Genomic DNA, 25194 nt, shown 5'->3' with positions numbered 1-25194 from the left:
TTCATTAATAAATAAAAATACATACTAAATTAAAGACATAAATAAGAAAAAACATAACATAAATATAATAGAATATTACGACACGCCTAATCATTTTCATTCACAACATCATATTCATCGTTTGAATCATCTACAAACATGTCCGGTTCGTCAACTGTATCGTCGAACAACTCGCCAAAATCGTTAACAACAGGATTCGCTTGAGCATTGAAGACATGTTTAACCAAATTAGTGCAAAGGTTGTGGTGTTTAACTCACTCCTATATTTTCTCTATGTTCGTCATGTACTCCGGCGTGCCAATACCACTCCTTCGATGTTTGGTAAATTCTCATTTTCATTTTAGTGACAAATTACATTTCCTTCGTCTTCTATAATCATATTATGCAATATGATGCATGCATACATCACACTACTTATTTTTTTAGCTCGAAAAATATACTAAGAATATTTGTCAACGTCTCTTTAGAACGCCAAAGGCTCACTCAATATCCTTCCTAGCAGATTCTTGGGCCGACTTAAACTTTATATGCTTTTCATCGTTTGTATATGAAAATGATTTCACAAATGTAGCTAAGTCGGAACATATCCCATTGTTAGAAAATCGCGGTTAAGATTGTTTGGATTACTTAGAGCCGTGAAACACACTTTCAAATTAAAGCATTTTGATGAAACACTCGAAAATCTTTAATCGGATAAAACTAAGTATTCAAGATTAGAGAATGAAATGAAGTTATGTCATGTGTGTTGTGTACCAATCTGATATGAAATTGACCAATTAATAGCAAATAACTTCGTTTCTAAAAACTGCTAAATGATAGTTACATGAAAATAAGTTCATGTCTGAAAATGTCACAGCTCGACCACCTTAGTCAGGGGCTCTGCTCCTTTGACCCCGCTAGGGGTTGCCACCCCTTGGACCCCACTTCTAAGGGAGCTGACGTCGGACCCCACTTATAGGGGCGTTGACCCCGGACCCCTGTGGGTAGACCCCCCCCCCCCCCCCAAAAAAAAAAAATTAGCAGTATACTTTCAAGCAAGACAAACTTAAACAAATGTGCACTCGGCACCATCCTAACTTGTTTAATATTTATCAAGGCAACATTGATCAACAAATTAATCTCATTACACTTAAATAATATTAGTGATACAAATCACCAACACCCATTTAGTAAGGTAATACCCACACTTGTATGATGTCTCATTTCCTTGAAACAACACATCATACAATTTTCCAAGGTAGATGTCATTGAATATCATCGATTGGTCTAGAACAATGATGTCATTGTTGGAACCTGCTGCACAAAAAAATGCATGTCATATTCAAAGATCATAGGACGCCACTACTTCTAAAACTATTATCGAATGCTTCTAACCACCTCGCATAAATTGACCATTTCACGTATTAGGGCACATTGACCGCCTAGATACATACAATCAATACTACCAATCTTTACAAGGAACCCACGCTTGTTTTCATGTGTCGTATACAATTGGTGGATGTCCATAATTGTAGGTTTACGTATATACTGGCCACGATAGAGGATAATCACAGATTTAGCAAACTTGTATAAACATTCATGTTGTTGGATTAAAGTGTCTAAATTCATAACTAAATTGGTGTATTCTTGTAATTAGAATCAAAATCCTTTTTGGGGTGCCCTCATAACCATAAATAGCTAGAATTGATATTAGAAGAGAGAAGGATAATTTATTAAATTATTATATGATTAATAATCTAACTGAAAATTGTGGGAAATGGTTTGTTAATATATTATATGATTAATATATTACATGGAAATAGATAGTTGATTTGTTAATTTGTTATGTGATTAATAAATTAATATGACATCAATAGTTAAATAAATGATTTGTTAATTTATATTGTTAATAAATTAATAAGAAATCAATAATAATTAATTAATTATTAATCAGAATTAATTAAGAATTAATTCAGGATTAATTGGAATTAATTAAAGGTGCAAGGGGTGAATGGTAATTGTTCAATAGTTGAACAAAAGAAGCAATTTTAGAACCCTCCACGGGATGGAGAGTTTTGGAGGGATTCCTAGGGTTTCTGGAAGCCTCCTGGTTGCATATAAGGAAAAGATTTGAACTTGTATTAAATCTATTATTTAATCAATTCAAATATGACTTTGCTTGCAAGTTACCTAAACTATAACTAGGACCCCTTGTGAGCCAAATTTCATGCACAACCTTTCTAAGAGGCTTATGAACGAAAATTCATTCTCCTCCCTCTCTATCCTCTTCACTCTATGGTTTCTAGGGTTTTTAGTGTGAGCCACTAAAGGCATCATACTTTTGGTGCTAGCTTTCCAAGATCCATAAAGGAAATGATTCAAGGAACTGTTTACTACAGCAATTCAAGGGTATGTGACCCTAGATCTACTAATTTCTATTATAGTAGGATTCTCGTAGGGTTCTTGATATTCATAGTATATTGCTTTCAAATGTGAAGACATAGATACCTACAGGTTGCATGTGCCCTTAAGTGTTAAGTGATTTTTTCGCATTCACATGTAAATTTATACCCTATAAAACCTATAAGTGGTATCAGAGCCTTGGTCTTACATTTGATTGTGCATGAGGTTAATTGATCTAGCTCGGGTTTATCGAAAATAAACCCTTGCGTCTTGCAAATTTAGATAAATTCTAGGGTTTCTTAAAACCCTAACCTCCTTACCTATTTTCGAAATTCCCTAGGGTTTTCTAAAGGTTTCTAGTTTCCTTATTTGTTATTTTAAATTCTTTAAAATTTGAATAATTAAAATTTGGTAACGCTAACCTTAATTTCGAAAAACTAGAAGGATTGAGATTAAATTTGAATTAATTAATTAAAGGTATAATTAAAGATAATTATTTACTTTCTAAATTATTTAATTAAAATTAAACATTAAATCATATTAGCTTTAGATTGATTAATTAATTATATGACTAATTTAGATATCTAATATTTAAACCTTGTGTTTTAAAAAAAAGTTTTAAAATACACCTTATATATATATATATATATATATATATATATATATATATATATTAAAACGTTTAATACTATATGTATAAGAAAAGTCAGTCGAATTAATAGTAGGCCTCATTCACGAAGTCATACTATAAGAGAGGTATAAGGAAACGACCTATAAAATTACCGTTGAATGAGTGTCTTTTTCACCCACCGCTCCTTTGTATGATGGAATGTCGTTAGCCGAACGGGTTTGATAAGACATAATCTCATTAAAAGTATAATGATATAAAGTACTAGATCCTTCTTTAAAATCTCACTCTAGTTACTTTAGGAAAATATGAAAATGTATGCTAATCCATGAAAACGCATATCATTTCTTTATGATTCATTAGTGGAGAGTTTGTGGTTAACTGACACACTAATATGGGACTAAGGTTGAAATGACGAAACAACTCGTGTTTATGAGCGTTGATGGAGCATGTGTGGTTAACCGGCACATCAATGAGAGATTATAATCGATAGAGGGTGTTTAAGCGGGTTTTGCATGGTTATTCAAATCTTAATTGTGATCCTCGACATCTCAGTCACACTTGGTAAGAGCATAATCTGAGATTAAACATGATATTAATGTTTCAATGAAAATCTCAAAAGATCTAGGAGTTTCGTGTGATTGAAATTGGTGAAATGTTTCTACTTATCTAAAATAGTTTCGTGATATAACTACGGCACCCCTCTTCATATTACGAAATGAAAATACGGATCCTAGCCTTAATTTAAATTTTGGGTTAATAATTAAGGATTAAAATCAACTAACTTGAATTCTCTCTTTTCCTACTTTTAGATGTCTAATCCAGATAAAAAATGGTCTTCCTCGTTCTTATGAAAATAGTTTTCCTCAATCTTTTGTAGATGGTCTTCCACATTCTGATCAAGGTGAAAATGTCTTCCCTTCTTTAGGTAATGGTGATATTGGACATTGTCCTCCTTTAACTCTTCCACATTCTCCTCCTCTTGTGACTCTCCCAATGTCACGTTTTCCACAAGTTGAAAGATATGAAACTACTGAAGCCCTATTGGCATGTAAACATGAAGATTGAAATTTTGTGTGTCTGCATGTTCTGAAAATGAAGTCATGTATTAAAAAATTGGATAGAATGGGTGTCATATTCTCGAAGCAGTAAGCCATTGATTTAGTTCTTATCTCGCTTCCTAAGTCATATGGTCAGTTTGTTGAGAACTTTCATTGCGGCAAGGAGGGACACTTTACGAAGGACTGTCGCCAACAGGCTCCTCCGCTGAGCAGCAGGATTTGTTATCATTGTGAGCAGGTGGGCCATGTGAAGGCCCAGTGTCCCTTGCTTGCTGCCAGGCCCGTGCATACACCAGCTACTTCTACCATACATATCACAGATGGACGCCAGGGTAGGGTGGAGCCCCTGAGGGTTCGAGGTCGTTCTTTCCAGCCCACAGCAGAGGAGGCCAGGGTAGCGTTGGACGTTGTTACTATTATGTTCTCATTTATTATTTTGTCGAGTTATTTCATGGTATGCTTATGTTTTTGATTCTGCTAGGTATCTTCTTAGTAATTTCTTGCATGCTCTTGTGATTTTCGACTCAGGTGGGAGTCAGTACTTTGTGTCTCATTCCTTCAGTAGGAGCTTTGATATGTCCCTTGGGGAGTTGGAGTGCCCGTTGCGAGTTTCCATCGCCAACGAGCATTGGGTTTCGACATCGAGTGTTTTTCGGGATTGCATTTTGGAGATTTTCGGGGTGTCTTACCTGATTGATTTGATCCCCATTCCCATGGGGGGATGTGTGTGTGATAGTAGGGATGGAGTAGTTGAGCATGTTTGGTGCGATGATTAAGTGTGAGGTTCGGAGGGTGGTAGTTTGAACCCCAAGTGAGGGTGAACTGACTATTTATGGAGAAGGTACCAGGGTAGGATCAGCCTTTTGTTCTGCTGTCAGGGCTCTTCAGTATATTTAGCATGGGTGTATGGGTTATCTTGCGTATGTGGTTGACACTCGGGTAGAGAAGGGAGTTTCAATTTCAGACAGGCCGATAGTCAGAGAATATCCAGATGCGTTCTCGAAGGAATTACCCGGTGTGCCTCCTGAGAGGTAGGTTTAGTTCAGGATTGATTTGGTTCCTGGTGCGGCCCCGATTTCTAAGGCGCTATACATGGACACCACCAGAGATGTATGAGTTGTCATCTCAGCTTCAGGAGTTCTTGAGAAAGCAGTTTATGAAATTGAGTAGTTTGCCTTGGGGAGCACCGATCTTGTTTGTGAAGAAGAAGGATGGGTCTTACCGCATATGTATTGATTATTAGGAGTTGAACAAGTTAACGGTGAAGAACTGTTACTCACTTCCATAGATTGATGACCTCTTCAATCAGTTGTAGGGTGCATCTTGGTTCTCCAAGATCGATATGAGGTCAGGGTATCATCAGACGAGGGTTAAGGATGAGGACATGGAGAAGCCAACATTTCAGACTCGTTATGGTCATTACGAGTTCGTGGTGATGCTGTTTGGGCTCACCAATACACATGCAACATTTATAGATTTGATGAATCGGGTATGCAGGCCGATGCTCGATCGTTCAATCATTGTTTTCATCGATGATATTCTGGTGTATTCCAAGACCAGAGAGCAGCATAAGGAGCACCTTCGAGAGCTTCTGGGAGTTTTGAAGCAGGAACAGTTGTATGCCAAGTTATCGAAGTGTGAATTTTGGTTACGGGATGTCGAGTTCTTGGGACACCTAGTTAGCCAGAACATGATTATGGTCGACCCGGCCAAGATTAAGGTTGTTATGCAGTGGGAGATCCCAAAGTCCCCCTCGGAGATCAGGAGTTTTTTTGGATTAGCAAGGTATTATCATAGATTTATTCGGGATTTCTCCAAGGTTGTCGTACCTCTTACTCGTATGACGAGGAAGGGTGTGGATTTTCGTTGGGGGCCTAAGCAGCAGGCTGCGTTCGAGACATTGAGACAAAAATTATGTGGGGCCCCAATGTTGACTCTTCCTGAGGGTGTTGAGCATTGTGTTGCATATTGTGATGCATCCATCACCGATTTGGGGGCGGTACTCATGCAGAGACGGATGGTGATTTTTTATGCTACCTGGCAGTTGAAGCCGCATAACGGTCAGTATCTGACGCATGACCTAGAGTTGGGAGCAGTGGTGTTTTCCCTCAAGATTTGGCGGCATTATCTTTATGGGGTCCGATGTACCATCTACACAGATCACAAGAGTTTGATATATCTCATGGATCAGCCGAATCTGAACATGAGACAGCGTAGGTGGCTTGACGTGCTCAAGGATTATGACTGTGATATTTTGTACCACATCGGGGAAAGCGAATGTGGTCGTTGATGCCTTGAGCCACAAGTCGACTAGTTCTTATGTCGGGATCTTATGTATGAGGATTTCTATTGATTCACAACTTTTGGATTTGATTAGGGAGGCTCAGACCGATGGAGTCAAGAAGGGGAATTAGAAACAGGAGCAAATTAAGGGTGAGATTGACATGTTTTCTACCGATGGCCGTGTTTTATTGATCTGGTATGGTCAGGTTTGGGTACCAGATTTTGGTGGGGTCAGGCAGACTGTGTTGGAGGAGACACATAAGTCCAGATTTTCGATACACCATGGAGCCACTAAGATGTATCGAGTTATGAGGCTTAGTTACTGGTGGTCGTGTATGAAGTGGGAGATAGTCTGGTATGTTGATAGGTGCTTGACCTGTCGGATGGTCAAGGACGAGCACCATAGGCCGCATGACAAGCCTTAGCCTTTAGAGGTTCCCATGTGGAAATGGGAACATATAACCATGGATTTCATCACCAAGTTACCTCGGACGGCTAAGGGGTTATGGGTTATAGTGGAACGTTTGACCAAGAGTGTCCACTTTCTAGCTATCCGTAAAGCACATCGACCGAGAAATTGGCCGATGTTTATGTGCGGGAGATCGTTGCCTGACATGGTGTTCCGGTTTCTATTGTATCGGACCGAGATGTCCGTTTTACTTCTCGATGTTGGCAGAGGTTCCACGAGGTACTGGGTACGAGATTGTGCTTTGGCACTGCTTATCATCCGCAGACTGATGGTCAGCGAGAGGACCATTCAGACACTCGAGGATATGTTGCGAGCCTATGTGATCAATTTCGGTGGGAGTTGGGACACCAACCTTCCTATGAATGAGTTTTCTTACAACAACATCTATCACTCCAGTATCAGTGTGCCGCCATTTGAGCTCCTCTATGGGAGGAAGTGTCGTACCCAGTCTGTTGGGGAGAGGTCCGTCACAGGGTCATGGGAAAGAGCGAGGTAGTTCTTCAGATGACAGAGCTTATCTAGCAGATCATACAGAGGTTATAGATAACTTAGAGTCGGCAGAAGAGTTATCATGACAGCCGTCGATCTGAGTTAGATTTTCCAGGTCAGCGATATGGTCTTACTGAAGGTATCACCCTTGAAGGGTGTAATACGCTTCAGGAAGAGGGGCAAGTTGGGGCCCCGATATATTGGGCCGTTTCGAGTGATTTCTAGGGTTGGAAGGGTAGCATATGGACTGGATATGTGTGAGGAGCTCAGTCGGATTCACAACATCTTCCATGTTTTCCAGCTTCGGAAGTGTATGGCTGATGATTCTGCAGTGGTTCGGATTGATGATATTTAGTTCGATGACCGCCTGAATTATGTTGAGAGACCGGTGGTGATTCTAGACCGGAAGACGAAAGCCTTGAGCAACAAGGTGGTTCCATTATTCAAGGTCCAGTGGCAGTATCGGAAGGGTTCTGAATGGACTTGTGAACCCAAGGTAGAGATGCGAGAGCACTACCCTGAGTTATTCGCAGCAGCGGACTTCGAGGATGAAGTCTGAATCAAGTGGCGGAGAACTATAACACTGATATGGGCATATTTAATCATAAAATTTATGCATTATCTTAATGTTTTAGGTTGATTTTATCTCAAATAATGAACAAAACGTGCTTAATTAGTTTAAAATTTCATTTTCAGCAACAAAGACATGCTCGGATGGAAAAGGAAGCGGATTTAACAATTGGAAGCTTGGAAATTGGATTTTGAAGAAAGAAGGAAAAAATGAAGAAGAACTCGGTGAGTTTATGCATTAAACTCGACGAGTTGCTTAGAAGATTCGCGAGTTTATGCGCTGTTTTTCAAAATCTATGTATATAGATTGTTTTCATTCGAAACCCTAACTTTTGTTGGAGGCTTTTAGCGACTTTTGGAGACCAGAGACATTCTCAAGAAGCTTTGGAGTTCAGAATTCGATTATAGGTCAATTTAGAAAAGATCAAAGGCATTAAACCATTACTTTTATCTTAATTCTTTGTGTGAATCATGTTTGCAACATTGAATTTCGTTTTTATGGATTTATTTGCTGAAGTTATGGGCTAAAACTCCATACTTCTGTTTAGACTATATGATCTTATGAATATGGTTTGATTAGTGGCTTTGGGTTATATTGATTTGGTTATTTATCTTGTTAAGCTTGTTAAAAGATCCATATGTGTTAATGATAATTATTTTTTGTTAATAACTAAGTATATTGAGTTGCATGAACATCTTCTTGATTACTTGAATCTTATGGTTTTGTGAAAACAAGATTGTATGCCTAGTGTTGTGAACATAACCTAGGGTTAACTAGAAAATAAGTAAGTTAATGTGTGAGCATGCGTGATGACCAACCACATATGAGTTAATTGAACCAACCAATTTAGTTAACTAATATTACAAATCTTACTTGATTCGAACTGAACACTAGGAAACCTGTTAGTTTAATCAATTGATCACTGTTTGAATTAACTTGTTTGCAAAAGGATTAGTAATAGTGAACATGAACCTAATCATCTTAGAAATCGATAACCATTGATATAATAATCCATTGCACTTACCACAAAATCAACCATGAGAATAAGTGAATCGAATCTAAACGGAAGTCTCTTTTATTTTATTGAATCTAGTTGTCTTTTGCTTCTCATTTAGTTGTTAATTGTCCTTTGTTTAGGTGTTTAGTAATTGCTTAAGTTTCTAGTCTTGCAAAATTAGAGAAAACTCCTTTTAAATATTGTTTTATTTAGATAATATTAGTATTAATTTTAATTGTTTACCGTTCCCTGTGTTCGATACCCTACTTACCAGAACTAAACTGCTAATCGATAGGTACACTGTCTTTCGTGTGTATGTCTTTGTGTTTAAGTTAGTAGGATTAAAACTAGTACAATCAACACGTATCAAGTTTTTGGCGCCGTTGCCGGGGAACAGTTCTAAATAGTTAATTTTATTTGGTAGTGTTATCGATCCTTTGTGTGAGATTTATGTCACATAAAGTTACAAGTTTTTTTTTCTGTTTTAAATTTTCGTTTTTATTTTTTTCTGTTTTTGCGTTAAACTCGTTGAGTGCATAACTGAACTCGACGAGTTCGCCGCGTTTCCAGTTTCGTTTTTTCTTCGTTTTTGTTTGTTTTACACGTAATTTTTGTTTTGTTTCAGGAAGTTTATGACCCGGGGCTTTAGTTCTACACTAGTGCCACCTGTGGAAGATCCGGAATCGATTATTCGCAAAAAGAAAGACAAGGCAATCGAGGGAACAAGCGGTTTTGAGAAAGATCAAGATGAGAAGATAGAAGATTACGAGCCCAAACCCGCTGAATTTGAAGAAGAAAGTGAAACCGAGCTAGAAGAAGTGATGGCCAACATCGCGAACATACCCATGGGGACTTACAAGAAGCGCATACATGACGGTACCGGCCCAGGACTTATGCAACTCGCAATTACTGTAACAACCAATTTCGAGCTGAAAGGTCACATACTCGCCCAACTGAAGGACATCCCATTCTACGGGAAGGATCACAAAGACGCGTACAAACATATCGACGAGTTCAACGACATAGCCGACTACTTCAACATTCCAAATGTGCCTCGCGAGACTGTTCTAATTCGGTTGCTACCAGTTACGTTCAAAAGATTGGCTGAAATCACTACCCCTAGTATCCATTACGACATGGAAAAAGATGCACGGAGAATTCATAGATCAGTTCTGCCCACCATCCAAAGTAGCGAAATTGAAGAAAATGATTGCCAAGTTTGAACAAATGGGAGGATAATCACTCTACGAGGCGTGGGAGAGATACAAGGGTTTGATAAGAAACTGCCCTCAAAATGATCTAAACGTGCAACAAGAAGTTTCCATCTTCTATGATGGAGTAAATGTGACAACTAGGCAGCTCCTTGACTCCCAAGGACCACTCACGAAGAAAGCACCAGCAGTGATAAAAGAGTTGATTGAAGAATTCTCTAAGCATTCTAGAGAATATCATAACCCAAGAAACAACTCGACTAAAGGAGTCGTGAATTATGTTTCTGATGACATGGCGGCAATGATGAGTAAGTTGGATAGCATGGATCGTAGGATGAAAAAGATGGACCAATCCATCCATGCCATCCGAATAGGATGTGATAACTGTAGCGGGCCTCACCTTACTAAAGATTGTGACCTTGACGAGAACGGGAACCGGAAATTTCAAGTTTGTTATTCAAGCGGGGATAGATACGATGAAGACTGGAGGAAACCTAAAAAGGAATGGCTACCATATGAAGAATAAAAGAAGGCGAAGGAGGAAAAGTATAGGCAAAAGGCGAGAGGTTTATGTCAAAAGGAAGAATCGGTGCAAGAAAAGAAGATGGATTTTGAAGCTATGCTTGCACGTTTTTCATCCGCATCTGAAAAAAGGCATGACGAGTCTGATGCTGCAATAAGAGATCAACAACTTATGATGAAAGAGCACCAAGTTATGATGAAAGATCAACAGGCTCTACTACGGAATCAACAAGCGTCGATACTTAATATTGAAAAGAAACTAGGGCAACTTGCAAGGCAAATCAATGAGCGGTCACCGGGCGGACTTCCAAGCAATACCGAGCAAAACCCGAGAGTGGCTCATGTAAATGCAATAACAACAAAGTCTGGGCAAATTTTCACTCCTATGACTCTAATACATAATAAAGATCTAAGAGTGTTGCAGGAAAAAGAAAAAGAAACTCAAGAATCGCAAATAGTCGACGAAACTTGACGAGTTCAGGAAAGGAACTCGATGAGTTTTACATCTGATGAGAAAAATAACCCTCCATTAAAACCTTACCTGCCTCCCTTTCCATTCCCAGGTCGAGCTATACAATATAGACAAAATGAAGAGTATAATAAGTTTCTAGAGCACATCAAGGCCCTCCATATTAACATTCCGTTTATTGAGGCAATAGCTCAAATGCCAAAGTATACAAGATTCCTAAAAGAACTCCTCACAAATAGAAGGAAGATGGAGGGAGTATCAGAAGTTGTTACAAATGAAAATTGTTTAGCTGCTATGATGAACAAATTATCAAAGAAGATGGGGGACCCGGGGAGCTTAACTTTGCCATGTCAATTCGGGAATTTGGCTACATGTTACGCATTGGCTTACTCGAGAGCTAGTGTGAATATTATGCCATATCCCTTCTTCAAAAAGTTAAACCTTCCAGAACCAAGACCCATTCATATGGAAATCCATCTAGCTAACAAGACGGTAACATATCAAGGGGGATCTACGAGGATCTTCTGGTCAAGGTTGATAAATTGGTATATCATGCTGATTTTATAGTATTGGATATGGAAGAGGACCATAAAGTCCCAATTATTCTTGGGAGACCGTTTCTAAACACCGCTTGTGTTATAGTAGATGTGCGATAGTCTAAACTTACTCTCCGGGTGGGCGATGATTCGGTCACATTTGGAGCCGATCAATCGGTAAAGCACTCAATGTTGAGTGATGATGAGATTTCTTTGGTAGATACAATTGATGAATTGTTAGAAGGAACTGGCACTTTGGCAAGAAAACAATTCAAAGGAATTCACATTCTATTTAGAGGAGGACTTTGATGCTCAAAGAGACCTACAAGAATTAGAGAAACTAATTCAAGGAAGTGCAGATAAAGAAGATACAAGAAACAAAAGACTACCATGGTTTGGAATGACACAAATAATAAGGACACTAAGTCTTCCTTTGGCTTGCACACGATTGACCAGGAAATGGAAGACATAGAGTCAATAATTATGGATGAAGAATGAAAAATTTGGGAGAAGCATCAAGAAAGGAAGGAAAAGCGAACCAAGCCTTGCACCTTAGTGGCTACCACTTTTGAAGTTTTTACCTTTCAACCACCCGATTTCCAAGTATATGAAAAAAGTGAGACAGAAACTGTGATTTCAAGTGATGATGAGGGGATAAGTGAAAAAGAAATCGAGATAGACAAGATGGAAGTAGAAAAGGTGGGACAACAAAAAGAAGAAGAGAAGACAAAGATTATTAAAGGGGGTAAAGGAACAAAGCTTAAATATGAAGGAAATTCCACTAAAAAGTAAAAGGAAGACTTGAAAAGGGCATACATAAGGAAACTACTGGCTTATAAAAGAAGATGGAAAGAGCAAAATGTGAAGAAGGAAGTTCCGTTGGAGGAAGCCGCTACAACGTAGAGCGGGAAGGAGTCCACCTAAAGACTCCTCAAAAAGAAGGGCTTGCGGGAGGCAACCCGTTGTTTGAGTTTGCTTTCTTTTCCTTTTTCTTTCTTTTCATTTTCGTCTTTTATTTCTTTTATTTTCTTTTAGTATTTTGTTAGGATTTTCACTCTTAGTCTTCTAATCTTTTTTAAAGTGTTGCTTGAGGACAAGCAAGGTTTGAGTGTGGGGTGTGGTGGAAAATCTTTGTGAAAAAATTAAAATTTTTTGTACAGAACCTTCAACTCGCTGAGTATGAGTTGTGCACTCGACGAGTTGAGGAGACAATTCGCGACTTTTGCTTAGAACCCGTCTCCACTCGACGAGTTTGGGTCCCCCAACTCGACGAGTTGAGTTTTATTACCGAAAATAAAAAAACGATTTTTAAACTTAGTGAAATAAGGGTTTTACCCTAAAAGGAAAAATCGACAGTTTCTCAACCATTGCACCCAAACTCGCCGAGTTTTTCCTCTCAAGAACAAACTTTCAAATCTTTTGGTTTTACTCAAATTTCCCCAAGAAAGGTAAGATTTTTCGCACTTAATTATGTTAAAGTAAAGATTTTTATGAGTATTATGCTTGATTTAGTTGAAAAAAACCCCGATTTTGAACTTGGTATAAATTCTAGGGTTTCAATTTTGAGCAAATTAGATTGTTTAAACTGGTTTTTCTTGTGATTTAATACATGTTATGATATCCTAAACAAATCCCTGAAGTGATTTCAAGTTTATATGGTCGTTTAAGGTCGAATTAGAACATATTTTTTTGAAGTGTTCATAGAACTCGTCGAATTGTTCATACAACTCGATGAGTTGATCTCTCAGAATGCCTAGTTTTAACTTAGATTTTATTTTTGACTTCTTTTTGGTATTTGTTTGTTTCCTATGTTTTTATTGTTCAGAAAAATGAGGAGGGGTAGCAGAGGGCAACAAATTCCTAGAGACCAAGGGGATTTCCCTTGGTATAACTTTCCACAAGTGGTGTCTAAAAGAACTTTGGTTGAATGGAAAAGCACGTTAGAGACATTGAAGAAGAAAGAGTTCTATTTGGCAAATGAATTGAATTGGTCATGGTTGGAAGAAGTTGGGTTGGTGGAAGCAATGAATCCATACCTAACGAAAGTCTTTGTAAATGATGGGGTTAGGATAACATGTACCGCATGGAGAAGATTGTTTCAATTGAAAGAACCAGTTTACAAGGAGTTGTGTTTGGAGTTCTATGCTACGGTTAAATTTCGGGGTGGTGATGATTATTTTAATGCTCAAAGTTTGACTTTTTGTCTTGGGGGAGAGTATAGAGAATGCAACATGGCTGAACTAGCTTGGAGAATGGGCTTGTACGACCAATCAGAGGTTATGACGGAAGGTTTTGGTGTGTTTCTAGATCACTGTCACAAGAAATTTCCAAATGGGGTCAATTCACCAAATTGGTGGACTTCAATCGCCAATGGAGTTTATATCCCATCAGCAGCTTAAGAAGGAGATATCAGATCACCAATCCACAGGCTTATCCATAGATTCATCTAATGTTCCATTAACATGAGACAGGACGATGACAAGGTCCCGAATAGATACTGTTTTATTTAGATAATATTAGTATTAGTTTTAATTGTTTACCGTTCCTTGTGTTCGATACCCTACTTACCTGAACTAAACTGTTAATCGATAGGTACACTGCCTTTCGTGTGTATGTCTTTGTGTTTAAGTTAGTAGGATTAAAATTAGTACAATCAACACGTATCAAGCACCTTGATCCAAGTGTGTCTCTCTCGTTTAAGGTTGTTTTTTTAAGTATGGATTTTTTTGTGGCTATGGCGTGGCGGATGGATCCCCATGACGTGACCATAGCTTTTGAACACGCGGATTTTAAATAACTGCCACGACCTGGCAGCCTATGGCCTCAGTGTGGCAGCTGTTTAAGGAGAAACCCCAATATCTGGGGTTTGCGCCCTATTTAAGGGAATATGATGGTTGAGGTTGCTCACCTTCAGCCTCCATCACACTCTCTCAGCCTCCAAGCAAACCCTAACCTCCATTTTGCTCTCTAAGCCTTTTGTGTTGATTTTTGGGGATTAGAAGAAAAAGAAGGTGACATTTAGACTTGGAGCCAGCAAGCAACTCTTCTCATCATCTTGTTGTGCATCTTCTGGACTCTTGTAAGTCCTCAAGTTCCAAGCTTTTTGGTTTATTGTGCATAGATCTACGTTTCTATGACTTAGTCTTCATGTTGGAGCATACTGGAGTATTGGGATTCCATAAAGTTTCCAACTTTATGAATCCCTAGAGTCCCTTTGTGGTTAGGAGTGTTGGATCTGGAGTTGTATAGAGTTTTGAACTGTTGCATGAGATCTTGGTCCCTTTTTACTCTATTTTTACCTAGCTTAAGTTCAAGACATGCATGTCTATAAAGCATCGATTTTTGTGGCCTATTGGATGAGAGGATGCCTTATGGAAAGTATGAACGGTTGGTTTGATGGATTAAGAGCTTATTGGATTAAGCTGGTATGAGCAGTCCCCACGACGTGGCAAATAGGCCCCACGTCGTGGCGGACGACTGCCTTGCGCCTATTTTATCGTTTTGCTGTCACGGTGTGGCCAAGGATGGCCATGACATGGCGGTCAGTTGTAGGTTGATTTTTGACTTTGACCGTTGACCTTGACCAAGTTTGACCTAAGGGCATTTTTGGTATTTTGAGTAGTGGTTTGAGACATGGTCATTATTTGTTGTATAAGTGGCCTGTAGAGTTGGTATTCGGAGCAGTGTGTCGTTTAGCTATTTTGTCAGACTATGAGGTGAGTTTTCCTCAGTATACTTGTGGGTCAAAGGCACTAATGTTGGCCCACTAGGTTGTGTATCCTGGTATATAGGATGTTGTTATGTTATATTGATCTGCTAGTTCTGTATGATTATTTGTTTCCTGGTTATACGTTTATCGGTTGCGTATGTCGACATAGTATGGTTGGGTTGAGGTTGTACTGCTTTGTGCTGTAAGCCAACAAACCCGAGGCAATCCAACCGGGAGGTTGTAGATCCAATGTCCAATATGCGTGGCAATCCAACCGGGAGGTTATGGGCCAGGGCAATCGAACCGGGAGGTTGTGGGCCAGGGTAATCTAACCGAGAGGTTGTGGACCCAACATGCAATATGTATATTTGTTTGGTGGTGTGTGGTACTTTCGGGGAACTCACTAAGCTTTGTCTTACCATTTAAGTTTTATGTTTCAGGTGCTTCTAACGATCGGGGGAAAGCAAAGGCGTGATCGTGCACATCATTCTGATTTTATGATATTTGATTTTGGGACACTATGATTCGTGATTATTACTTTTGAGAACCATGTTTGTAAAACAATTATGGTCTTTGGTTGGAATTTAAAAATGAAAAATTTTACCTTGATTTTTGAGATGTTATAGTATCACAAGTGATGCGATTCATGTACATTATATTGGGCACAAGATCCAAAACAAACTAATAATTTTGATAGCCCAAGAAATTAAAAAAGAAATTATCAAGAAAATAAAGGAAACAAAGTACTACATAATCAAACTTGATTGTACTCCTGATTTAAGTCACCAAGAATAGATGACTATATTGGTGAGGTACTTAAGGCTTTCATCTAATTATGTTACTATCGAGGAGTCCTTTTTAGGGTTTTTAAATGTTAATGATACCACCGGAAAAGGACTATTTGATATTACACTTGAGGAGTTAAAGTCTCTTGGTCTTGATATTGCTGATATGTGTGGTCAAGGTTATGATAATGGACCAAATATGAAAGGAAAACACTCATGATTCTCTTAATCTTACATTATGTGATATGGCTAATAAGGGGGTGTTTGGCAAAAAAGCTTATTGCTTATTAGCTTATTAACTTATAAGCTAATAAGTGTGGGGTAACTTATAAAAAAATGACTTATTAGAGTTTCCTCACCGGAATAAGTTATTTTTCATCCAAACACTTTTTAAACTTATAGTGGTGTGGAACCACTAATAAGCTAATAAGTTGTTTTAATAAGCTTAGCCAAACACCCCCTAAGTGTGTTAAAGGAAAGAGCTTTTTTTGGACTCATCCAATGCATTTACACCATCTTTGCAAACTCTACTAAGGTGTGGGAAATTTTGAAAGATAACTTTAAAGCTTGGAGTCTTGATTCGTTGTGTCAAACTCGTTGGTAAAGTCATGTTGAGAGTGTAAAGACTATTAAAGTACAACTTGTCGATGTACGGGAAGCTTTACTTTAAGTTGGAGAAAATGATAATGATGTTGCAATTGCAAGTGAAACAAGTTCACTAGCAGAAAAAGAACTTCGTAACTTTGAATTTTTGGTATCAACTGTTATCTGGTATCAAAATCAACCGATGAAGCTAAGGAGATTGTTATTAAAATGGGTACTGATTAAATATGTCCACAAAAGAGTTTGATTCAAAGGAAAAAAAAGCTTTGATGAGAGTTCAAGTAGCAAAGAAGTTTCATTTACAACTCAAGATAATTTTAGAGTCAATTATTTCTTATATATTGTTGATCATGCTAGTACTTCTTTTGAGACAAGATCTGAACAATTCAAAGAGTATGCCAATTTATTTGATTTTTTTCTCTACATAATTTGAGGGGAATTGAAGATAAAGATCTTAAGTCCTCTTGTCATCTTCTTGAAAAAAAACACTCAAGTTTGAAGAAATATTTTTTTTACAAAAGTCAACATCAATTTTAACCAATACATGAACATTTTTTTTACAAAAGTCAACATCAATTTTAACCAATACATGTCTCAAACTCAAAGCCCGAGGTAATCAACATTCAACGGAGTGAACACTTGCCCAGCATGTGCCTCAATATAGTTCATATGAATCATTGGGAGATGCATGTAGACAACCCAATCCTCTTTGTTAGTTGGACTGGGCAAAGTCATCACGTAACAGTCTTTCCTTGCAGACGGGACATGGCATGATCCAAAGGCCACCTTACCCCACCCGAAATCCATCTTGTCCATGATCTGAAATCTCTGTCCCGATGAAACCATCACCGCCGTCTCTCCATCAGCAAAAGCCTTTGATATTAGTGGCAATGACCGTCGTTCTTCCACCCAGTCGATGAGGTCAAGAAAATGGCCTTTCCCAGTGGCAGTATGCAAGAACTCATGAACCTCCGTAGCTACATTGCTCAATGACATCTCCATCAACTCCTAACATGTCAAAAACATTGACAATTAATTGTATTTAAATTTATAACCATTTTACATGTCGTTTTGTTGAAAAACAATCTTTATTCTTTTATATCAAAACTAATGTTCAAGAATATAAAAGTGTGTGGTATGGTATCTTTTAGTAACTTAGCTAACGCATGAATAAATTCCTTACATGTGATCTTTTTGCCCCATAAGGCATCGATAACACATTACCAAAGTGCGAAGTCATTAGTTTTTCTTTCTCTTCTCCATCTCCCTGGCTCAATCTACTCCTTCCATCGACTGCAACAGCCACACGACACAGTTGGTTGTGATTTCCTGACTCTTCCAAACTCAATGCGACTATCTTCCACAAGAAAGAAGTGAACGCCTCTAGCTTCGACCTCCTACTCCCACTTTCACTCGCCAACAGTTGTAGCCTGTTAAGCTGCTCACCCTCAACGTGGAATATACGATTAATGAGTAAAGGATCTCCACCATCATGGTTTTCTTCATTATTGGTAATGGGCGTGTGTTCATATAGAGCAAACACATCGTTTATGGACGAGGAATAACTGGTTGGTGACCTTGGATTAAAGATCGACCTCCGAAAGGAAGGCAACATAGATGGGGTTTCCAATCGTGCCATATCTGCCCATGATGAGATAAACATGTTAGCTGAGCATCCATCCGCTGCCCGATGATCAAACATGCATCCTAACACCATGCCTCCGCATGGAAACATTGTAACCTGCATATCATGAAAAGTTGTAAAAAAGTTTTCCATGAGAAACAAAGGATGGAGTAAATATATATAAGTGGTGGCAACTAATTGGCATTAAATCTTTAAGCCATAGAAATTAGAAAGTGTAGGTTAAAACCGTTTTTTATCATAGATATGGGTTAAAATAAGTCCTTACCTGAATAGCAAGCACACCATGTAGCTTCTTAGGGATTAATTTGCCCTCAATGCTGTCGTCAGGATTATACAAATTGAGTTCCTTGAGCTGCACGTCTGCAACAGCTTCGATGAAGTCAACTCCTCGGTTGTTGCAGTGAATTTGGTTCTCTCCGGCAGCTGCATTCCATAGGATCTCACCAGCAAGTGGGTAGTAGAGTTTGAGGGTTCGGGATAAGGAAGTTTTGAGGGTGTTTATCATGTTGAGGAAACTCCCATGGGATGGTTTCTTGTAGCAGAAGAAAGAGCCAACATCAAATGGTGGAACAAGCAAGTCTAGGTTTGTAAAGGGTAACCAGTGGTCATTCCATGGTTCGTCAGCATGCACGACTGAATTCTCAATCACCTGCACCGAGTAACTCTTACCCCGAATACCCATATGAGAGAGAGAGAGAGAGAGAGAGAGAGAGAGAGAGAGAGAGAGAGAGAGAGAGAGAGAGAGAGAGAGAGAGAGAATGAGGGAGGAAATTGTTGCAGGTTGATCAAGATTAACAATGGTAGGTATATATAGGAGTACTTCATGTTGCACATCACATATATAGCTAGCCACGTTACCTGTTGGAATGTCATCCTTTTAATTAAATTAGTTATTTTTAATTGTTTAGTTAATGTTTAACAAGTATTTTCCTAAAGCAATAGAAAAAAGCATGTCGTGTATGAGGTATAATTTAAGAGAAAATTACAAATATAGTCTAATCTTTTAATTATTTGTGGAAAATAGCAAAAAAAAACTCAAATTACAAATATAGTTATTAAAATCGTACATGGATTAAGCTCATCCGCGATTTTAGCATTCCATCTGCGATCGTACAAGTCGCTAAAGTACAGGCGTGCTTTAGCGAATTGTACGTTCGCAGGAGTTTTTTTCATTTTTTTTCATTTTTTCTGTATAAATACCTCTATCCCTGACTAAAATCGCAGATGAACTAAGTTCATCTGCGATTTCCTCTCATCCCACCTGCGATTTTGCATTTTTTCTTTAATTTTTAATTTTTTTTTTATTTTGACTACGAAATTGATAGAGTTTAACTACGAAACTGTTGGATTAGTGTCTAAGCCCGTAATTATATTTCGTAAGTACTTGACCCGGTTGTGCATGGTCCTTTTGGGTTGTCTTCACCAGAGCAACTTGACAGGGTGATTTATGAAGAGAGAGGTTATTATGGTTTATTAATATATTATATGAATAATATATTAAAGGAGAAATCATATAGTTTAATTAATATTAGACAAGAATTAATTAAGAATTAATTTTGTGGCTAAAATATATTAATTAAATAACGAGGACTTAAACTGTCAAATGTGTAATAGTTGAGTATTGGGCTGAGAAGGCTCATGGACTAGGCTTGGACGAAAATAGGGATGTGTCCATCCTAATTTCGGCCATAGAGGCCCCATTCTAGAAGCTTCCTTGGATTGCTTAAGGCCAAAGCTGTCCACTAGGGTTTTGACTGAAGCCCTAGCAGCACCAGTATAAATAAGACCCCAAGACATCCAATTTTCGGCCACTTGAACCCTAAGAGTCTTGATAGCCGAATTTGTGCCTCTCCCCTCTCTCCAATATCATCCTCTTGCTTGTGTGGTGTTTGTAAACCTTTAGAGGAGTGACACTTGTGACTCTAAACTCCAAGACAAGAAGATTCAAGCCATTGTACAAGAGGTAATCATCTAGATCTGATTTCTTATGTTGATTTCGAAATATATATGCTAGATCTAGGGTTTATAAGTCTTGGATGAATTGCATGTACAATAGAGAAACCTAGATCCAAGCTTTAGGGTTTGCATGAGCACATAGGATGTTCTTTTGGCTCAAACCCATCAGTGGTATCAGAGCCTTGATTGGTTTCTATTGTATTGATGCCCTGTATGTTCATCTAACTGAAAATCGGTTTTCTGCCCTCTGACCGTCCTGACTCGGCGAGTCACTTGCTGCATTCGGCGAGTAAGCCCAACTCGGCGAGTCCAGTTAGTGACTCGGCGAGTCGGGGAGTCAGACAGAGGGATTTTCAGGATTTCTTGAGGTTTTGCTGAAGGATAATTACCAAAATCGTTTTTGACTAATAAAATCTGAATTTTATTGTTATTATATGATTATCCTTACCAAAACAAAAGATAATTACCATTTAATTGAATAATAAATTCCTTATGTGATAAAATTTGATTATTTGATTTATTTGATGAATTATCTTGTGATTAAAATATAATAGATCAAATTTAGATAATCATTTAATTAAATGTTTAATTTATATTATTTGCTATTTGATCCTATGTGTTTTGAAAGGTTCAAAACTTGCCCTCAAGTTTTTGAAATTTAATTTTTTAATTAAAAGTTTAATTTGAATTATTTAAATTTCAAACCCTAGAATTTTACAAGTTTAAAATTCAACCTTATACTTTATTTATTATAAGATTAATATATATATATATATATATATATATATATATATATATATATATATATATATATATATATATATATATATATAACTTAAACTGCTAGTCTTACCGTTAGTAGGCCCCATTCACGAAGCCGATCTATAAGGGGGGTATAAGGTTATGGCCTATAAAATGGCCGTTTAATGGGTGTCCACTCTCACTCACCGCTTCCTTGATTGGTGGAGGGTCGTTAGCCGAACGGGTAGGATAGGGCAAACCTTTCCTCATTAAAAGTATAATGAATTTATAAAGTAACTAAATGTTTTTTTTAAATTCCCAATCGTAGTTACTATAGGCAAAAGTGAATTGATGCACTTCCATGAAATTACACTTTGCATCCTTGCTAAGACGTTAGTGGAGCGTGTGTGGCTAACCGGCACACTAATTGGGCTCTAAGAAAAGGTGGCAAAGGGTGACTCGATGTTTGTCATAGTTTGATGGAGCGTGTGTGGTTAACCGACACGTTGAATAGGTGACTGTAACATTGGGGGCACCATGTATATTTGCATGGTTATTCACACCCGCTTTGTGATCCTCGTCATCTCTGTCACAAACTTGAGGGGCATATCGAGATTTAAACATGCCATTGAAAAGTTCAATGAATCTCAAAAGATTTAGGAGTTTTCAATACATTTAAAACTTATCTTTAATTTGTTTTTCATGGTGGAAATTAGTGAATCGTCATTCACTTACCTTCAAATTATTTGCTTGTTAGATTACGACATCCTTTTCTAATTTGTAAATAATGTTGTTGGATCCTAGCCCTAATTTCTCATTTGGGTGTTTAATTGGGGATTCATTTCCAATCAAATTTTGTTCTTTTTCTTTTCAGATGTCGAACGTCAACAACAACGCTTCTGGCTCAACTTCCTCTGGCTCGTTCTCACTCATGAACTTGTGTGGGAGAGTGATCTTTGACGGGACCAATTTCAATGATTGGATCCGCTACATTCGAATGGTCACTCGTTACGAGGGCAAAAAGTATGTCCTCGATGAGAAGCTGAAGGAAATCAACATCAACACTGCCTCTGCTGAAGAGATCGCGGCCTTTGAGGCCCATAAGCGTGATGCCACGAAATTCCATTGCATCATGCTAGCGACTATGACTGCAGAACTCCAGAAGTCCTATGAGGACATGTACCCCTATGAGATGCATCAAGATCTGCTGGACCGGTACCACCAAAGAGCTAGGCAAGAAAGGTACGAGATCATCACTTCGATAATCACTACCAAAATGGGTAATGAAGAGTCCCTTACCGCTCATCTGCAAAAGATGCAGAGATATGTCGATCGCCTGCTAAAGTTGAATGTGAACTTTGATGAAGAGATGGCAATTGACATCATCCTTCATTCCTTGCCTCCCTGCTATAGCCAGTTCCGCATGACCTACCACATGAACAAGGAGGAGGTCACCTTGAGCAAGCTTCAAGGATTGTTGAGGACAACTGAGAGTAACCTCAAAGATAAATCTGTTGCATCATCTCCAACTCCTACTGCTGCCCCAGTCTTGGCAATTGGGCAAGGGAAGAGTAAGAAGAGGAAGGCTCCCTCAAAGAGCCACCATAAGGGAAAGTCCCAAAATGCCTCCTCTTCTAGTGGAACCAAGGTTGGTCCTGCTAAACCCAACTCCAACCCCAAGGAGACAAAGTGCCACCACTGCCACGAAATAGGGCATTGGAAACGAAGCTGCCCGAAATATTTGCAAGATATCAAGGATGGAAAGATCAAACCGTCCTACGTAGGTATTTACACTATTAAATCTAATGATTCATCACATGCTATTTTTGGGTTCTTGATACAGGATGTGGTTTTCACATTTGCTCTGATTTTCAGGGCCTAAGAAGAAATAGGGATGTGGAGCATGGGAAGATAAATTTGATCATGGGGAACAGAAGATCGTCGCCTATCACCAAGATCGGAGTTTACTCTTTAATGCTCAGTAGTGGATTAGGATTAGATTTAAATAATTGTTGCTATTCACCAGATATGGCAAGAAACATCATTTCATTTCATGGTTTGTATAGACAAGGTTTTAGATATTCATTTGATAATGAAAAGGGTTCTATTAATGCTTATCTTAATGGTGTTTTCTATTTTGAAGCATTGCCTTGTAATGGAATATATGAAACTGTGATGGTTGTAGAGAATTTAGGAAATGATGTGTTGTGTATTGATTCTTCCGATGGTTTGGATAAAGCATGCTTGTGGCATTGTCGTCTTGGACATGTCAACAAGAAACGCATAGCCCAACTCCAAAAGGATGGAGTGTTGGAGTCATTCGACCTTAGGGACGATGACGTGTACGAGTCTTGGTTACTTGGAAAGATGACCAAGTCACCCTTCACTAGCACTTGTGCGAGGGGTGAGGGTTTATTGGATCTCATACATACAGATATATGTTGACCATTTAGATCCACCACAAGGGACGTGTGCCGCTTCTACGTGACTTTTACCGACGATTATAACAGATATGGATATATCTACTTAATCAGGCTTAAGTCAGAAACCTTTGAAAAGTTCAAAGAGTTCAAGCAGGAAGTGGAGAATCAGTTGGGCAGGAAAATCAAGATGCTTCGATCTGATCGATGTGGAGAGTACCTAAGTCTTGAATTCCACGACTACCTCAAGGAATGCAGAATTTTTCGCAATTAACGCCACCTAGGACACTACAGTTGAATGGTGTGGCTGAGAGGCGTAATCGAACCTTGCTAGACATGGTTCGTTCCATGATGAGTCGTGCTTCACTACCTATCTCATTCTGGGGGTATGCCTTAGAGACTGCCACCCATATCCTTAACTTAGTCCCTACGAAGAAGGTTGCCAAAACACATCACGAGATGTGGACAGGGAAAGCTCCCTCGTTGGCACACATCAAGATTTGGGATTGCGAGGCTTTCGTAAGACGAGAGACTCACGACAAGCTCGAACCTCGTAGTGAGGGATGTATTTTCATCGGCTACCCGCAGAAGTCCTTTGGATATCTATTCATAGACCGAGTGACAATGTTGTCTTCATTGCGAGGAGAGGGGTTTTCCGAGAGAGAGAACTCATAAGCCAAGGGGACAGTGGGAGGCAAATCGATCTTGAAGAGCTTCAAGAATCGAACGATGAAGGAACCTCTAACACTGGCACTCAACCCGAGGAGGAAACTCCAGTTGAACCGATTGACGAATCCTTACCTTTTAGACGTTCCAATAGAGTTAGTGTTCCGCCTGTGTTATATGGTTTTCATATAACAAGTGAAGGTGATACGTTTATTAGTGACAGTACACTAGTAAATTTGGATGAACCTAACAGCTACAAGGAAGCCATGGCAGGCCCGGAGTCTGCAAAATGGAAAGAGGCTATGGACAGCGAGATGCAGTCCATGTATGATAACCAAGTTTGGAATTTGGTTGACAATATGCCAGGTCGTAAGACGGTCGGGTGCAAGTGGATCTTCAAGAAGAAGACTGACATGGATGGGAATGTGCACACTTATAAGACGCGGTTGGTTGCGAAGGGTTTTACTCAAACTCCCGGAGTTGACTATGATGACACCTTTTCACCAGTTGCGAAGATGAAGTCTATCAGGGTAATGCTAGCCATTGCTGCATTTCATGACTGAAATATGGCAAATGGATGTCAAAACCGCTTTTGTTAATGGGAAGTTGGCTGAGGATGTTTACATGAATCAGCCAGAGGGTTTTATCAATGCAAAGCATCCTAATAGAGTGTGTAAGCTTGAGAAGTCCATTTATGGACTAAAACAAGCATCTCGTAGATGGAATCTTTGTTTCAATGAGAAAGTCAAAGAGTTTGGTTTTCTGCGAAGCGAGAATGAATCATGTGTATATGTCAAAGCCAATGGGAGTATAGTTAGCTTCCTCGTATTGTATGTCGATGACATACTACTCATAGGAAACGATATCCCAACCCTGAAGGAAGTAAAATCCTGGCTTGGGAAGTGTTACGCTATGAAGGACCTCGGAGAGGCCGCCTATATTTTGGGAATAAGGATAGTGAGAAATAGAAGTAAAAGACTAATAGGACTTAGTCAGAATACTTACTTGGACAAAGTACTAAAGCGTTTTAGTATGGAGAATTCAAATAAGG

At 38.7% G+C, this 25194-nt stretch overlaps 1 protein-coding gene and 1 non-coding gene across 2 annotated transcripts; both read right to left on the bottom strand.

Annotated features, from left to right (window-relative positions):
• Positions 1-10074: 10074 nt before the first annotated feature.
• LOC145110410 (small nucleolar RNA R71) lies at positions 10075-10181 on the bottom strand. The gene has a single exon (XR_013709790.1). It is a non-coding gene; the product is annotated as a small nucleolar RNA R71 (small nucleolar RNA).
• Positions 10182-17185: 7004 nt separating this feature from the next.
• Positions 17186-19151, bottom strand: LOC145103976 (coniferyl alcohol acyltransferase-like). Its single transcript, XM_079041260.1, has 3 exons — positions 18626-19151; positions 17899-18456; positions 17186-17723 (listed from the first exon to the last, which is right to left on the bottom strand). The coding sequence occupies exons 1-3, from the start codon at positions 19040-19042 to the stop codon at positions 17316-17318; spliced, it is 1383 nt and encodes a 460-aa protein (XP_078897386.1). The 5' UTR covers positions 19043-19151; the 3' UTR covers positions 17186-17315.
• Positions 19152-25194: the final 6043 nt, after the last annotated feature.

This window comes from Lactuca virosa, chromosome 4 (genome assembly GCF_052849685.1).
Source record: "Lactuca virosa cultivar CGN04683 chromosome 4, Lactuca_virosa_CGN04683_v6, whole genome shotgun sequence".
Classification (NCBI taxonomy): domain Eukaryota; kingdom Viridiplantae; phylum Streptophyta; class Magnoliopsida; order Asterales; family Asteraceae; genus Lactuca; species Lactuca virosa.
The sequence above is the reverse complement of the archived record's forward strand: the minus strand, read 5'-3'. Positions and strand labels throughout refer to the sequence as shown.

Coding starts and splice junctions, on each gene's coding strand:
- LOC145103976 (XM_079041260.1), bottom strand. CDS start 19,042: ATGGGTATTCGGGGTAAGAGTTACTCGGTGCAGGTGATTGAGAATTCA. Junction 18,457..18,625: donor ATGGTGTGCTTGCTATTCAG/GTAAGGACTTAT, acceptor CATGATATGCAG/GTTACAATGTTTCCATGCGG. Junction 17,724..17,898: donor ATGGGGCAAAAAGATCACAT/GTAAGGAATTTA, acceptor TTGACATGTTAG/GAGTTGATGGAGATGTCATT.